The 18,103-nt window shown below is 39.7% G+C and overlaps 2 protein-coding genes across 2 annotated transcripts in view; one reads left to right on the top strand and one right to left on the bottom strand.

The window, feature by feature from the left end:
* Positions 1-24: 24 nt before the first annotated feature.
* Positions 25-6,788, top strand: GNG10 (G protein subunit gamma 10). Its single transcript, XM_055301550.1, has 3 exons — positions 25-185; positions 4,780-4,911; positions 5,832-6,788. The coding sequence occupies exons 1-2, from the start codon at positions 105-107 to the stop codon at positions 4,903-4,905; spliced, it is 207 nt and encodes a 68-aa protein (XP_055157525.1). The 5' UTR covers positions 25-104; the 3' UTR covers positions 4,906-4,911; positions 5,832-6,788.
* Positions 6,789-8,875: 2,087 nt separating this feature from the next.
* SHOC1 (shortage in chiasmata 1) overlaps positions 8,876-18,103 on the bottom strand; it is an 80,983-nt gene continuing 71,755 nt past the window's right edge. Inside the window, exons 25-26 of the mRNA XM_055301551.1 lie at positions 16,682-17,645; positions 8,876-12,780 (exon numbers count right to left, since the gene is read on the bottom strand). Coding sequence (XP_055157526.1) covers positions 12,680-12,780; positions 16,682-17,645 — 1,065 coding nt within the window. The 3' untranslated portion in view covers positions 8,876-12,679. The remainder of the gene's footprint in view (positions 12,781-16,681; positions 17,646-18,103) is intronic.

Here is an 18,103-nt window from a genome sequence, read left to right as displayed (position 1 = left end):
AGGCGGGCGCAGAGGCCTCCCCGCCCCCGGGGCGGCGCTCCGGCTCCCGGCCTCGCGGCTCCCGCAGCGTCGCTCCGCCGCCCTCGGAGCCCAGCGCCGCCGCCATGTCTTCCGGCGCCAGCGTGAACGCCCTGCAGCGCCTGGTGGAGCAGCTCAAGCTGGAGGCCGGCGTGGAGAGGATCAAGGTGAGGCGGCCGGCGGCGCCCCGTCCTCGGGGCGCGGTGAGACGGGGAGGCGAGGCCGGCTGCCCCTCGCCGCCGCTGGTCTCGGTGGGCGGCGGCTCGGCGGCCGGCCTCGGCGGGGACGCGGGCCCGTGTGGAGGAGGCCGGGCCCGGCGGGGCGGGAGAGGGCGAGGGAGGGCGAGACCCCCTGAGCGCGGCCCAGGCCGAGCGCCCTGGGGGCGTGTCCGGGCCGGGGTGGGGGCGGGGCGGGGCGGGGCGCACGCGCAGACTGGGGTCGCGGGGGCGCTGAGGATGCGCTGAGGATGCGCTGAGGATGCGCTGGGGGCGCGCGGCGGCGACGAGCACCCGCCTTGGCGACGGGTCGGGGGCGCGAGCGGGACGGAGACTGCGCGCAGGGCGAGGAGGGAGCGCGGTGTGGGGGACGTGGGCCCCGCCGCCACACCCGGTGTCTGGCCGCGCGGCCGCAGGCTCAGGGAACAAGGCTGAGGGGGTCAGTGGGAGGGAACAGTGTTGACGAAAGGACCAGAGTGTGGCCGCCGGGAGCAACCGAAAGATGGCTGAGGCGACGAGAAGCGGGCCAAGGCGGGGGAGGAGCGGCTTTCGTTACGTGGGGCTTAGTCACTGTCCGATGTGCAGTCACTTGACTGAAAAGCGTGCTGTGTAGTGTGTTGAGCAGCTAGGGTAGCGTTCCGTGTAGACGGATGTTCGTGGTGTTCCAGGGCCTCCACGGCGCCTTCTCCCGCCGTTGGCGCCCGTCTAGGTACTGAGACTTCGGCGATGACAGCGGCGAAGGCCGTCGGTAAACACATCAACCAGTAAGTAAAGTAACTTCACCCTCAGTGAGGATCGTAAGACAAGGGAGGGAGAGTCCATGGGACGCCGAAGGGGTTCCAGTAAGGTATGTGGAAGGAGCAGAATCTAGACTGTGATAGGGTACGTAGGCTTTTTAAAAAGAGAAATCTGGTTTTAAAGAGGAAACTTTTTTTTTTTTTTTTTTTTTTTTTTTAGAAAGCGAAAAGCCTTATTTCGAGGTTGAGGGAAAGGAACAAACTAGTTTTAGGTTGAGGGGGAACAAATAGAGGAGAATTGAAGGTAGAGGAGACACTGCATGGGGACATGGGATTGGAGGGGCACCTTCTGAGATAGGAAGAAAGGAGAGCAGAAGGTGTGTGAAGACAGGTGTTTCTGGACGTATGGATTTAAGGACTTGTATGACGACAGTTTTCTTTGTGACGGAGAAGGCCAAGTTTTCTTTTTACTTATTTATTTATTTTTTAAGATTTTATTTATTTATTCATGAGAGAGAGAGAGAGAGAGAGCAGAGACAGGCAGAGGGAGAAGCAGGCTCCATCCCTGGACTCCAGGATCACACCCTTAGCCAAAGCCAGATGCTCAACCACTGAGCCACCGGGGTGTCCCAGAAGGCCAGGTTTTCTTCTAGGGCAGAGGAGAGTCCCAAGAGTGAGGGTGGAGGACAGTGCTGTTGGGAATGGGAGAGGAGCCCCTAATCCATAGACACCTGTGACTCGGAAGACCCAGCTACTTTGAGATTGGAGACTGATTGTCCTACTTGTGGATTTTTTTTTTCTTCTCCTGCAGTATTTGGCCACCCAGAAATCTGAGTGTCCAAGGTGAATGGTGGTTGATCCAAGTAGTGGGTGAGCAGAGGAAATACAGGAGAAAGATGGAAGGAGGGGGCAAAGGGCAAGGCAGTTGAGGGGTTAGCCAGAAGGGCTAAAACACTGGCTGGATAGAGAAGGAACTGCACCAGCCTCCTGGTGATAAGACGTGGCAAAAGGGGAGGAGGTGTTCTCCCAGAGGTCAAAGAACAGACATAGTGTGATAAGGAAGCAGCGTTCGAAATGGGTAGGAGAGATTGTGATCAGAAAGTAGGAAGTTGAAGCGAAAAATTTCAGATGTGGATCGGTTACAGGTGTTGGCTGTAACTGTTGCAATTGAGAAAGCTATCGGAGGAAAGAGGTCAGGGAACTGAAACGAGGGTTATTGAAACTGTTTGGGATGATGTTGGCATCTGAGGGGGAAAGGAGAGCTGTGGACCAGATGCCTGCCTACCCTGTGGAGTAGCTAGGCAAGATAGTTTCTACATTTAAGAATAAATTATGGGTGATGCGACAGACCCAGAGAATTCAAGTAAACTGCCCAAGGTCACACAGATAATACCTTATTTGTTCTAACGGTAGTATGGTTTCAAGTGTTTGGTAGGCTTCTCTCAGGCAGCACCTTAGGGTGTCACGACTTTTCAGGGTCTAGTTTGCCTCATTTCAGGGCTCAGTGATGAATGGATGCTCTCAGCAGACTTGCTGACCAGTAAATACGCCAGGACACTGGTTTCCTAGCATTTAGTGAAGAGCATCCCTTCCCAGGGATTGTAGTGCTTGATATCCTTCTAAGGGCCCCTTCTCTGTTTTGGAGAAGTCTCTGCGAGGTTGCTGGGTGAGCATGGACTCAAACCAAGGCAATGGCAAATGACAGCTTCTACGTGTTTGGGCTTGTACACCACTCCACCCCTGGCCCCCAAAGTCTTTTTCCTGTAAAAGTGCTAGAGAAATGCTGACCACTTTTATTCTTCTCTTATTTTCTCAGCATATCCATTCAGCTTAACTTTTTGATCATGTTCTTTAGGCTAGGGTCTAGTTAGTCCCATTTTTCCAGGGATCCTGGAAGATAGTCTCCTTCTATCCATCATGTGTGGAATTCATCTGTTCCTCTGATGGAGAAATAGTAAGCATTAGTATAGTTGGTTCTAAAATTCCTTGTGAATTATTGTTGAATATAACCAGTAATTCCAATTATAATTAATATGAAAATGTTAGAACTTCTTTTGAGGGAAAAGAAAGCTTAACCATTAGCTTGATAATATTTTTATATTTATATAATAATACTGTTCTTACATGAATGAATTCATGAATGAATGAAACCAAAATCCCTAAAGCATTCTAGAAACTAGGAGGTAAACATAATGAGTTCACTTTGCAGTTATTTAGAAGCTTGGGAAAGTAACACAAACTAGTAGTAATACTTGAACAGCAATTGGAACCATTTTTGTACAATAGGAGTGAGATTTTATACAAAACACCTCAGTGCACATAAAATGGAATGTGAGGAAAGCCTCGATGTACAAAAAGGCATCAAATGGAGGCTAAGAAGAAAGGTAGAATAATATTTATCGGTGCTGCCTACTAAACTTCTCCAAAACTTTGTGATTTAAAGCAGCATTTGCTAACTTGGAATTCTTAGGTCAACAATTTGAGCTGAGCTCGCCTGTTTGATCAGTTCTCCTGATCTTTGCTGGGCTCTTCCATGCATCTGCAATCAGATGGAGGGTGGGTTGGTAGCCGAATGATCTAGGATGGCTTCACTTTCATGTCTGGAGGTTAGTAGGCAGGTGGTGGGAGCTGGCTCACTGATTCTTCTCCACAAGACCTCCAGTAGGCTAGCATGGGCTCATTGGGTGGTCGTCTTACAGTTCTAACCACAGCAAGAGAGGCAGCTGCAAAGGCTCTTGAGGCCTAGGCCTTAGAACTTGCCCATTATTTCTGCCACATTTTCCTGGTCAAAGCAAGTCATAAGGCCAACCCAGATTCAAGGGGTGGGTAAAGACTCTACTTCTTGGTGAGGGGAGCTGCAAAATATTGTGACTGTTTCTGCAGTCTGCCACAGATGTATTGCTGACTGTTATGTCAGCACTATTCCAAGTGTTTCACATGCATGTAACTCATTTGATTGTCTCATCAACTCACCGAGTCAGGTACTATTGCAAAATACGTTTCACAGATGAGAAAACAAAAACTGAGAAATTAAGCTAACTTTGCCCAAGATCATACAGGTAATGATGGAGCTGAACCTGAGTCTAGGCATCCTGATTCCAGAGGCTGCACTCTTAACCAATACGATATCCTGCCTTAAAAGCTTGGTAGAGAAAACTTGTCACTTGTTTTGGGCAGACTGGTAAGGCTCCAGCCTCGTAAACATTAAAACAGTTTGCTCACATGGCAAAGCTGACTGTATCAATGCACACTTTTTAAGTGAAAATGTGTAAAGGAAGCACTAGAATGTGCTATTTCTTTAGCAATTCAGTCTCAAGACTAGGATTCTAAATGGATCAAAGTTACAGCTTTATTTTTCCTTTATTTAAGAAGCAACTAAATAGGGATCCCTGGGTGGCGCAGCGGTTTGGCGCCTGCCTTTGACCCAGGGCGCGATCCTGGAGACCCGGGATCGAATCCCACATCGGGCTCCCGGTGCATGGAGCCTGCTTCTTCCTCTGCCTGTGTCTCTGCCTCTCTCTCTCTCTGCGACTATCATAAATAAATAAATAAAATAAAAAAAAATAATAAAAGCGAGTGTCTTTAAAAAAAAAAAGAAGCAACTAAATAAAAATATACCCTGAATCATGGAAATTGTAACATTTTCTCTTTGACTTCGGTTATTAGAACTTTCAGCAAAAAAGAGACTTTTGGAAATCACAAGATGTGGGACCTTTATCAGGCTGTAGCATCATTTTTCAGAGTATTAGATGGCTGCTGGGTGGCTCTGGCTGTGCGCAGCAGGTCAAGCTGTTGTCCCTTTGTTTCAGGTCTCGCAGGCAGCTGCAGAGCTTCAACAGTACTGCATGCAGAATGCCTGCAAGGATGCCCTGCTGGTAGGTGTTCCAGCTGGAAGCAACCCCTTCCGGGAGCCCAGATCCTGTGCTTTATTCTAAAGGCGGGTGAGTAATGATACACCATGCTAAACTGGGGCCATGCCATTATCACAGGTCTTCCCAAGGGGTTGGGCAACTGGGTTTTGAATATCTACTATTGTTGGGGAAATTAAGAAACAGCAAAATGTATCTGAAGAAACAGCAGAACGCATGCCTGTGGAATACATCTCATTGAGAGAATCTCAATCCTCTTGGGCACTAACTCATAAGATGTTAATATCCTTATGTACTTGAGCTCTTTAAATGAGTTGGCTAATAGTTATTTCATGACCTTAATCCCACCGTCTTCTGTCCTAACACCATCCCAGAGTTGTGATCTGCTGCTTGGCGCTATCAGCACGCTTGCTGCTCTTGGGACTACGGACCCTCCAGAGGACACTTGTTCCTACCACCAGCTGTGATTTCTTTTCTTGGAGGCTTTCAGACTATATCTGTTTTAATAGAGCAAGAAATGTAGCTATTAGGGGATAACGTGGATAGTTAAAAGAGGTTTAAAAATTGATTACTGAAATGAAAACACCTTTTTGGCGGCATATTAGAAATTTCATGAGTCCTAATGTGTTTCATCCACATTCTCACTTTTTTCCTTTTCTGGGAAGAAATCAGGGCATAGATTACTGGAATCTTTTTCATAGATTTGCAAAAGAAAGTTATTCATATTAGAAGGAAGTAATCATGCTATCAGGTACTATTGTACCTTTTAATGGAAAATGTCTACATCTGTGGTATTAAAATAAGTCTTATGCTGGCATAGCATTTTCCTTTTTATGAAGCACTTTAATGGGTACTCATTCAGTGATGTAGCTTGGATGTTTTTTATATTGTTACTTTCTACTTTGAGAACACTAAAGTGACCTGAAATGATGACTAGTTAATTTTATGTATAAATCTTACTAATGTGAAAATCTGCCTAATTCTCTTTGCAGTAAGGAAGGAGCTCACTGAGGAATGCTTTCAGGCGCAAAGTGATGAATAACTAACTGCCTCCAAGTCTCAAGAAAACACTTTTCTCCAGCCAAACAACTTTTAGATATTTCAGACCTTTCCTTGGCCTGGTCCTATAGCCAAAATTCTATAGAAATTGATGAGTTTCTACTCAGATAAGGAAACGGAGTGAGGGGAAGACTTTAGATAATAATGGCCAGACTTTTGGTAAAATGCTTTTATATTTAAGACAAAAATGTTACCACCAAATACACCTCTTTCATAAGTGAATTACTGGTGTTTCTATACCTGGAATATTATGTTTGTTTTATTTACTGGATGTTTACATTTTGGAAAGGCAAACATTCTTGTTTGTTAAAAAATTGAGTATTTGTAATTTGTTTCTCCTAAGATTTTTATACCATAACAAAGCTTGTTCTTTTCTCATGAATTTACAGTTTCTAAATAAGCAAGTATAAAACTGGGGGAGAACAGACTTTATTAATTAAATTATGTCTTGATTTTTCTAAACAAGGAGACTATTTGTAACACTAAATATGGGAGCTGTTTCTTAACAAACTTGTTTGGAAAGATTCATGTTATGTTGTGTATTAGATTGCTCCATCCTGTGTATGAAGCAGATTTGGTCTTTGTCTTAAGTTCCTCTGCTTTATAGTTGTGGATGTACTTTGTTAAAAAAACAAACAACACACACACACAGAAACCTACATTTTATGTCTTTAAAAAAATGTTTAAATGTTATCTTTGGAACATTGCAAATGACTAAAAACAAAATAATGTGAAAATACTACGGCCTAACTGAATTCTTAATGTCACAAGTGTTTTACTTTGGTAATGTGCCTTTGATTTAATTTGGGACACTTTTAAAAGGATACTTTATTTGTGTTTGTAATAATCTTGGGATGAGCTTGGAAATAAAATTTCTGCTTAATTCATCATTTTCTTTTTTTTAAAGATTTTATTTATTTATTCATGAGAGACCACAGAGAGGGGCAGAGAAATAGAGGGAGAAACAGGCTCCGTGCAGGGAGCCTGATGTGGGACTCAATCCCAGGACCCCGGGATCATGCCCTGAGCCGAAGGCAGACACTCAACCACTGAGGCACCCAGGCATTCCAATTCATCATTTTCTAGGGAGCAACATTTTGTGTCTGATTTTGTTGTAAGGCTTCATGAATTTTTGTTTCCTTGTGAAATTGAGTGTTGGAAGTGGGAAATGAAATTTTTGCTTATGAGTCCTCATAGAACTTTGAAAAAAATATGTATAATTTGCAGAAACAGCTCAATTTCTGGTGACATCTGCACTTTGAAATAGTTATGTATAAACCCATAAATAAATGAATATATCTTTTAGCATAATTAGTGTTACTATTTAGAAAAAATAAGCCATCATATGGAAACTCCCTTAACTTCTGGCCACTAAACTTCCACTGGCCACTAAACTTCCAAGTCTAAGTGATCTGAATCTCTTCCATTCAGTCAGAATTCAGGTGTCTCTTTTCTATTTGTTCTCTGGATCTTTTTTATCCTCTCTGAAATTACACTATCAGTTTTCCTTCCTCCTTTATCTTCAACTATTGGATCCCTTCTGTCAACATTGAAACATGTTCCATTCTCCATTTTGACAATAATAAGCATTTTAAAAAATCTCCATTAAAAAACACATTTTCACTTATACAAGTCCTAGAGATCTACTCCACAGCATAGTGGCCATGGTTAGCATATTGTATTATATACTGAAAAATTTACTAAGAAGGTAGATTTTATGTTAGGTGTTCTTACCACAGAGAATAATAGGATGGAAGGAAGATTTTGAACATGATGGATAAGTTTATGGCATAGATTGTTATAATGGTTTCAGAGGAATATTCTTCAAACTCATTAAGTTGTATACGTTATTATGTACAGACTTTTGTGTATAAAAAAATCTTTTCTTGATTCTAATTTCTTCTTTGGCAAAAACTTGGAAAGACAGTACAAGAAGCTATATATGTCTCACTTAAAATAGATACGTGTCCTAAATATAAACAAATTCACTAGTATATCAAGAGAACATACAACATGACCAAGCTAGTCTGATAAAAGGAAATCTGCCAGTGTATTCATTACATGAATGGTTTAAAGAAGAGAATCTATGCCAAATCATTTGACAAAATTGAACCGTTCTGAATAAGAACTAAGTGGCTAAGTGAAATTGGAAGAGAACGCTAATTATCAAAAGCAACAGATTTCATACTACGTGGTGAAATGTGGACGCATTCAGCATGTTAGGAACAAAATAGGCATACTTTTTATCACTATTATTGTTCAGCATTGCTTCCTTTTTTAAAAAAGATTTACTTGAGATTGAGTGTGAGCTGGGGGAGGGGAAGAAGGAGAGAAGCAGACTCCCTGCTGAGTGCAGAGCCTGACAAGGTGCTCAGTCCCAGGACCCTGAGATCATGACCTGAACAGAAATCAAGTCAGATGTTTAGCCAACTGCACCACCCAGGGACCCCAATACAGCATTGCTTTGGAGGTGCTAACTAATGCAGTAAGATGAAAAAAATGAAAGGGGGCTAACATTTTAGAAGCAATGTATTTATAGATTATATAATAGTACACTTTGAAAACTGATGAAAAGAAATACTCAAATTTGTAATAGATTTTGAGGGGCTCACTGGATACAAAGTATGTAGAAAAATACTGGCAAGAGCTAATTAAAAATGGAAATGGAAATTATATGCCATTTTTACTTTAGTGACAATTAAAAAATTCTTAAGATATGTTTAGGTGCCCCTCCCCCAAGAATAGTTTTTAAAACTCTGTGTGTGTGTGTGTGTGTGTGTGTGTGTGTGTGTGTGTGTGTGTATAAAACATGCAAGAGTGAAACATGTCTTACTGGATATTAAAACTTACTTTGAAATGTGTGGGAGATATCAGAAAGGGAGACAGAACATAAAGACTTCTAACTCTGGGAAATGAACTAGGGGTGGTGGAAGGGGAGGAGGGCGGGGGGTGGGGGTGAATGGGTGACGGGCACGGAGGGGGACACTTGACGGGATGAGCACTGGGTGTTATTCTGTATGTTGGTAAATTGAACACCAATAAAAATTAATTTATTAAAAAAAAAACTTACTTTGAATATGGGGCACCTGGGTGGCTTAGTTAATGTCCGACTCTCGGTTTCAGTTTAGGCTGATCTCAGGGTCATAAGATCAAGCTCCATGGGCTCCATGCCCAGCACAGAGTCTCCTTGAGATTCCCTATCCCTCTCTTTCTGCCCCTCCCTGCCCTTCACATGCACTCTCTCTAAAATAAATATATAAAATCTTAAAAAAAAAACCACCAACCTTACTTTGAAGATGCTGAATCAAAACTATGATTTTTTTAAAAAAATTAAAAACAAAATTATTGCGATATAGGAATAGACAAATGATTGGATCATAACAGTTCAGAAATAGACTTAACTTTTCCTATTCAGTAGGAAAATACAGTTTACTAACAAACGGTGCTGGCATTACTGGCCATCCATTTGAAAGGAAGTAAATTGGGCTTGCATTATGTAAAGAAAAAAACATGGGTTAAAGAAAGGTAATACAAAAGCATTAGAAGAAAAACTAGGGGAACAGTTGTATGACTAAGTTAAAAAATTAAAAGGTCTTCCTAAGCAAGGCAGGAAACCCAGAAATCAAAAAAGAAAAGATGTGCATACTGGACTATATAAAATCTAATTTAAATAATTCTATTTAAGTATTGCTAAAAACTTGTATGATTATGGGCATCCTGGGTGGTTCAGCGGTTTAGTGCTGCCTTCAGCCCAGGGTGTGATCCTGGAGTCCCAGGATCGAGTCCCACATCTGGCTATCTGCATGGAGCCTGTTTCTCCCTCTGCCTGTATCTCTCTCTGCCTCTCTCTCTCTCTGTGTATGTCTCTCATGAATAAATAAAATCTTAAAAAAAAAAACTTGTATGATTAAATCATAAACTAGATAAAAAGACAGGAAAATGTACTTTTTCAGTTCTCATTTTGGATTGCTCTTTGCATTCCCCACCTCCTCTATAACCCAGGCTGCTCTATTTATTAAAATTATTGGATCCCTTGTTTCAGGGCAGGCTTATTATGTCAGGGAGCATAACCAAGCTATTAGTGTGGGAGGCAAGGAGTGGGACGCCTGGTGTTGATTCCAATTTGTGCCCTGAGTCTCAGTGGCAAGGGAAGGAGAATCTATGTCGATCCACAGTTGGAAGAGACTGCTGATGTTCTGGTGAGGCCTACAAACTTAGGGCTGGACCTAGAAACTTACAGTAAGATCTCTAAAAAGGCCTCAAAAGTGAGTAGCACTATCACCAACAATGGATCTAAAGGCAAGTAACTCTTTTTTTTTTTGTTTTTGTTTAAGATTTCATTTATTTGAGGGGGATCCCTGGGTGTCTCAGCAGTTTAGCGCCTGCCTTCGGCCCAGGACATGATCCTGAAGTCCCGGGATCGAGTCCCACATCAGGCTCCCTGCATGGAGCCTGCTTCTCTCTCTCTCTCTCTCTCTGTGTGTGTGTGTGTGTCTCTCATGAATAAATAAATAAAATCTTAAAAAAACAAAAAAAATTTATTTGACAGAGGGCTAGCAAAAGCGCAAGCAGGTGGGAGGGGCAAAAGGAGAAGGAGAAGCAGACTCCCCACTGAGCAGGGAGCCCCATGCTGGACTCCATTCCAGGGCTCTGGGATCATGACCTGAGCTGAAGGAAGACACTAATCACCCAGGAGCCCCTACAAGTAACTCTTTGGAACATGAAAAACTTCACAGGGAAATGCTCTCAGAGGGGGGGAAAAAAAGGTTCCATTGCAAGAGGCAACCTGAGAAGTTGGGGCTGTTTCAAACAATTCCTTGTGATGGGGAATTTAGGAGAGGATCTTGGAGGCTAGATCCACCCTTCTGGACCCCTAACAAGGGCTCAGCTAGGCCCTTTGGGCTTCTATGGATCAACCAACCTCATGTGACAATGACTCCAAGGGAGTGCCCTGCTAAAGCAAAACTCTTACTATAATCCACTGTTCCCAGACTCCTAACATAAGACTTGCTTTCCAATACCTCTGACAGACTGTTCCAGTTCCAGGCAGAATGTGTCCTTAAACAGCAGGTGCCATTGAGAGGACTCAGATACTTCCACTCCATTTAGTGAGGAAGCAGGGCCATGAGTGTTGATAGCCTAGCCTCAAGACTTGCTGCAGTCTATGGTCTATGAAGAAACTCCTCTCCTCTGGAAGCTGATTAAAGGCAGGATAAAGGAGATCTGCAAGCTGAGAAGCCTTAGCCTTACCTTAGTTTAGAAGCAATCCTGCCACAACTTTAAGAGACTAGAACAGAAATTGCAATTAGATTTCCAGAAATAGTTTCTCTTTAAAGTCTCTACCTGCTACATAATCAAGCAAAACCAAACATCCTATAAATAAAAGTATAATAGCAAGAAGACAGTAGGAGGAGGAAGGTAAGAGGTGGTGTTGAGCCCTTTTCAAAAAGGAGGACACGATTAACAGTATCAAACACTGAAGAGATGTCAATTAAGGTGATATCTGTCTCTTGGATCTAAGAAGGAAGAGGTCAATTTTGGTAGTAATAGGGTGATAATTTCAGAAGCCAGGAAAAAGAGTGTGCTTGTGATCTTTAAACATTTTTGGTGGTGTACCACTAATGTCAAAAACCCATTACCTACATTTTAGAGATGACATATAAAAGTTTTGTTAATAACCAAATAGTTGCAAAGAATGTAACTTTATTAAAAATTCTGACATTTTAAAATAAAATTATTACATCTTTTTAAAAAATGTACTCAAGGGAATATAAATACCATAGTAATAGAAACCTACAATCAGCCATTAAAAAATATACAAACTATCCTCTAAAAATGTTGTACCAAGAGTATAGGAAACTGTTCTTTCTCCAATATGCGGACATTAAATACAGTTAATTTTCAAAAATTTTGCCCATCTGATAGGTGATTTGTTTTCCTTTGCATTTGTCTGATGAGTAATGAAGGTACGGATAAATGTTTATTGGCTATTTTTGTTTCTTCAGTGTAATATCTATTCATATATTTTGCTCAGTCTTCTATTAGGTTATCTTTTTCCTATCAATTTGTAGGATTCTTTGTATATGTGGAATATAAATCTTTTTTTATTATGTAGGTTGCAAATATTTTCTTAGTGACTTGTTTTAAATTTTTATTTAGGAAGGCAACACTTTATTTTTTTAAGCATTTATTTATTTATGTAAGTAGTCTCTACACCCAATGTGGGGCTCCAGCTAATAATGCTCCAAAGATCAAGAGTTGCACAGTCCTCTGACTGAGCCAGTCAGGTGCACCCCTGGAGGGAACACTTTAAATGGGAAGTTTTCCAACTTTGCCTAGATTTTAACTTTCTTAGTGATGGAGGGTTGACTCTGGTGATCTTCACTTCTTGACTTAAAGGGTCAGACTGAGATGGAGGCTCATTTCTAAAAAGGCTTGCTGGAGGGAAGGTGGGAAGCAGTGAGCTCTTCAGAAGACAACTAGACAATATATATTGCTATTGCTCTAAATGTATATATCATATCAACTGCTCTAAAAAAAGGCTTACAATGTTCAGGTGAATCTGGAAGATATTTGGATCTTATGACATTTATGCCAATTAGAATATTTTACTTACAAAGATGCAACCTATAGGACAGAATGTAGATTCTGAAAATTTAATATAAAAACACTGAGAACATCTAACAACTGCATTTTCTTTAATGAATGAGCAAATCTAAATCATTTTGTTACTAGATTTTCATCAAAAACAGAAATGTGGCACAGAACACTATCATTTCTTTCAAAAAAACCTCAGACGAGTTTGTCCATCAGCTCTACCAGGGACTTTTTCATACACTAGCCGCCGTTTTTTGAATTGTGGTAGTTGTGAGCACATGAAATCTGTCAAAAGGAGAAAAAGGAAAACCATTTTATTCCTGATGATAAAAAAGTGTAGCTATTTTTTCCAGCTATTCTGGTGCATCCTATTTCTTCATCTATCTACAAAGTGTTAAAATTTCCAAAACTGAGATGACTATAAAAATTACATTTTTAGCATAAATGCACCTGTACCTAATGGCCCAATACCAATTGATGTCATCTACACATATTTGCATGCTCATGCTTTGCACAAATAATTAAATCTCCCTGAATTTAAGGCTCTTTCATTTAAGTTTTCCCTCGTTAAACCTGTTCCTTACCTCCTATCTGTAATGTTGTGGAATTTATCCTGAGCTCTGATATTTGATAGGTGGTAATGGATGGACTCACTTTCTATGACTGTATTATCTATGACACATTAGCCTGAAATGTCCTAGATTTGAATTCTTTTAGAGGTTGGTTAATTAAATCAGTAAAAAAGGAGGATAAAATATTTTAAATTGTTTTAGTAATTATTCCTGGGAATAAATCTCATAATTATAAAAGCTGGATGCCATTATAAACAAATTTAAAAATCAGTGTAGTAGGTAATTTCATCATAGAGATCACAAATACACATCTATAAGACAAATGGAAAATTATTTTGAGATTATGCCAATAATCTTTGGAATAAACTGTCTAGGGCTGCATTAATATGAATTTTAAAACTGTTGTATCTTAAGCAATGTATTTGAAGGTAATAAAGTGCTACAGGGAAACCACAGTAAAAAAGTAGAAAATTTCCATAGTGATAATGAATCTAGTATCAAAGATTCAAGTGAACTATTTGAATAAAATTATTTATTTATTTATAAATATTTATTTATTAATGAGAGGCACAGACTGAGACAGAGACGCAGAGACAGGTTTGGCACCTGCCTTTGCCCCAGGGCATGATCCTGGAGTCCTGGGATCGAGTCCCACATTGAGCTCTCTGCATGGAGCTTCCTTCTGCCTGTGTCTCTGCCTCTGTCTCTCTTTCTCTGTGTCTCTCATAAATAAATAAATTAAATATTTAAAAAATATTTATAACTAGTTAATGATTAAATGTAAGTAGACATTTGAGTAATCCATTTATATCCCCAAAAGCTTAAATATTAAAATTTATTAGAAATAACTTCTGAGAACTTCTCATTGAGAAAATGGGAGGATTATCTTATATATTGGGATGTTCTGCTCAAGAACATATAGCAATTCATATGCTTGATTTGGTTCACGCTGGAGAAAAAAATGGAATTTTCTTTTCCTTTTTTTTTTTAAAAGACTTATTTATTCATTCATTCAGAAAGAGCGAAGAGAGAGGCAGAGACCCAGGCAGAGGGAGAAGCAGGCCCCATGCAGGAAGCCCGATGTGGGACTCAATCCCAGAAGCCTGGGATCACACCCTGAACCAAAGGCAGATGCTCAGCTGAGCCACCCAGGCATCCCTTCAGTGTTTATTCCTCACAGAAGTTCCTACAAAACTAGGGATGGAATACTTCCCATTAAAATTATGAACAAAACAAATTGTGACTATTAAATTAAACAGGACCAAATCCAAGTTTTGTGAGTCCTGAGGGGTTTATACAGTTGATCCTTGAATAATGTGTTAGGAATGCTCTCTATTCAAACATCTATATGTAACATATAACATATATATATATATGTTATGTATGTGTATATATATATATATATATATATGTCTTTTTAAAAAATAATCTCTGTGCCCAACATGGGGCTTAAACTCCTGACCCTGAGATTAAGAGTCACATGCTCAGGCAGCCCCGGTGGCTCAGTGGTTTAGCACCACCTTTGGCCTAGGGAGGGATCCTGGAGTCTCAGAACCAAGTCCCATGTCGGGCTCCCTGCATGGAGCCTGCTTCTCCTTCTGCCCGTGTCTCTGCCTCTCTCTCTATGTCTTTTGTGGATAAATAAATAAAATCTTAAAAAAAAAAAGTCACATGCTCTACTGACTGAGCTAGCCAGGCAACCCAAAAATCTATATATAACTTTTGATTTCTCCAAAACTTAACAACTAAGAGCTTACTATTGACTGGAAGCCTTACTGATAACGTAAATAGTCAGCTAACACGTATTTTGTATGTTATATGTGCTATATACTGTATTCTTACAAGGAACTAAGCTAGAGGAAAGAAATGCTATTAAGAAATCATAAGGAAGAGAAAATAAATTTATAGTACAATATTGTATTTAGCAAAAAAAAATCCATGTATAAGTGGACCCATGCAGTTCAAACCTCTGTTGTTCAAGGGTCAATTGTACAGGTTGGAGGCCGTATTTTATTATTTATTTTTATTATTATTTTTTAATCCCAGTATAGTTTACAGTGTTATATTAGTTTCAGGTGTACGATATAGTGATTCAACAAATCTATATATTACTTAGTGCTCATCACTACCAGTGAATTCTCTAATCCTTTTCCCTATTTCATCCATTCCTTGACCCATCATCCTTCTGTGATCATCAATTTGTTCTCTATAGTTGAGTCTGTTTTTTGGTTTGTCTCTTTTTTTCTTTGTTCATTTGTTTTGTTTCTTAAATTCCACTTATGGGTGAGATCATATGGTATTAGGGGAAGTCTTCTTTTAACAAACAAAGAACATGAGATTTTCTGGGCCTCTCTCAATCCTCACAAAAGGGCTTATGCATAAAAGAAGCTTTGAAGCTTAAGCTTCTCTCTTTTTTATTTATTATTATTATTATTATTATTATTATTATTATTATTATTATTATTTTCCCTATCATGGTAAGGCCACATCTCTAGGGCCATTAGAACTTAATATTTTATTCTAGATGTTTAGGCCAATGTAATACGAAATGATACAGAAAATAAAGGTTTAAGAGGTATATCATTACAAGAAATGAGAAAATAAAATTGTCCTTTTAAAAATTGGTATGATTAAATGTTCAGAAACATCAATTGTAAAGAAGAGCTAACTAATAGTGATATCTACTTAGTAGGATTGTCAGAATTCAATAATCCACATAAAAGGGCTGGAAGGGCACCTGGCCCATCATAAGCTCTCAAAAAATGTTAGCCTATTAAATATTCCTGCCTGATAAAGAAGCTAATTTTCTAATTCACTGACTTCTCTTTTTAGCCTTTGTTAATTTTAGTCTTCGGCTTTAGACTTGTTCTGATTTTTTTTTAAAGATTTTATTTATTTATTCATGACAGAGAGAGAGAGAGAGGCAGAGACAGAGGCAGAGGGAGAGGGAGAGAAGCAGGCTCCATGCAGGGTGCCCGATGTGGGACTCGATCCCCGGTCTCCAGGATCACACCCCGGGGCTGAAGGCGGTGCCAAACCGCTGGGTCATCGGGCTGCCCTGTTCTGAGTTATTTTTAACTTAAGTTGAACACTTAGTTCATCTAAAGCTACAAGAATTTTTTTTAAAGATTTTATTTATTTATTCATGAGAGATAGATACACAGAGAGAGGCAGAGACCTAGGCAGAGTGAGAAGCAGGCTTCCTGCAGGAGCCCGATGTGGGGACTCGATCCCAGAACCCTGGAATCACAACCTGATCTGAAGGCAGACGCTCAACCACTGAGCTACCCAGGTGCCCCCAAAGCTACAAGAATTTAACATATTTTGTTTGCATTTATTTTCTTAGATGTCTATAATTAGAATTTTGATTTTCTTTTTGACCCCACAGCTATTGAAAATTCTTTTAATAATGAATGCAAACAAATTTTTAAAATTTAGAAATGGTTCTTTTAAAATTACATATCTGCAAGAGGCGGCTGGCTCATGTTGGAAGGGCATGTGACTTGATCTTGGGGTCATGAGTCTGAGCCCCACACGAGATGTAGACTACTAAAATAATAAACTTAAAAAAAATTACATCTGTGAGTAGTTTTAATAACTTAAGACAGTGTTACCTGGTAATGATTTCTTGTCTCCTGAGTTAGATGAGGATTCAGAGTGCCTTTTCTGTCCTATACATTTTCCAGCTCCTTGGTGGAAATAAAGACTGCTGAATTCTTTTTGATTTACATTAGGATCAGCAGCACAAAAGAAATCCAAACTAGGGACAGATGGTAATTCTTTTGAGAAAGTCTTTTTAGTCTCATCATTTGAACTTTCATATATGAAGCCTTCTAACTCATCCGATGGATATTTTTGCTGATTAGTGAATAAATTATCTTTCTGAGAGAACCATTTGTCACATGTAGTCTGATCTGCACCATACTCTAAGTTGAATGAGTGATTTTGTTGTTTCCATACATTTTTCTTAAAGTTCCAGGGAAGAGGAGATTGAGCGCCTTCTAGAGAAAAGTTAGAGGCATATGCTCCTTTTTTTATAGGCCCTTTTGCATCATGTGTTCCCTTTTCCTGATAACTTATGAAATTAGGGGCAACTCTCCTCTGAGTGTCAATTGGTGATGTTATGTTTTCACAGCTCATTTGTGTTAGATCCAAATAAAAGACATCTGACTCTGAATCATTCTGGTTTTGAAAGGAGTTACCAGTCACAGTTCTTGATTCTGTATTAATCAGGAAAGGATTATGTACTGTGTTAGCATTACAACTGGAATCTTTCCAGTAATTGGCTTGACTGTAAGAAGTCATAGGTGGTAAAACGCATGGCATTTCTCTTAGTTCCATAAGGGAAGACTTAGAGTTTGAAGTGCTGTTTGTATCTTCGTATACTGTCTCTCCTATGTCTGAATAGTGGTAAAATTCATTATGTTCTTGAAAGACAGAGTTTGAAGAGCCAGAAGCTGAACTCTGGGAGGTAAAGGTATTAGTCTGATTCCCATTTTCCTGAGGTGATGGACTTTGAGGTGAGTTTGTTATGGACGAAGAACTAATCTGGAATAAGGAAGTGATGCTGCAAAAATGCTAAAAAATTTTAAAAGTTAATTAATATAATACACATATAATATAAACATCAGTCAAGTAATATAAACAGATACAATATAAACATCACTCAAGTAAATATAAATAACAATGCTTATCTATATGTAAAGAAAGCAAAATATAAATAAGTAGGGTATTACAGAGCTCCATGTCATAGGAACATAACATAATTGGCTCCATTTCAAAAAAAAATTATTATAATTAGAAAATACATTTTCTAATCACTTGTAACAGAAATTTTAGTTGCAGGTTATACATGATTACCATCTGCTTGATAAAAATTTAAAATTTTAACAGTAAGGCTAAAGTTCTCTTTACTACTATAATGAAGGGCTTCAGGATTGTAAGCACATATGTATAGTGTGTGTGATCACATACTTGTGGATGTAATAACATTTCAAAATAATCTAAAGTGATAAACTGGCTGTACTGAATTATTT

Source organism: Nyctereutes procyonoides, unplaced genomic scaffold (genome assembly GCF_905146905.1).
Source record: "Nyctereutes procyonoides isolate TBG_1078 unplaced genomic scaffold, NYPRO_anot_genome, whole genome shotgun sequence".
In the NCBI taxonomy this organism is placed as follows: domain Eukaryota; kingdom Metazoa; phylum Chordata; class Mammalia; order Carnivora; family Canidae; genus Nyctereutes; species Nyctereutes procyonoides.
This window is presented reverse-complemented; position numbering and strand designations above follow the sequence as displayed.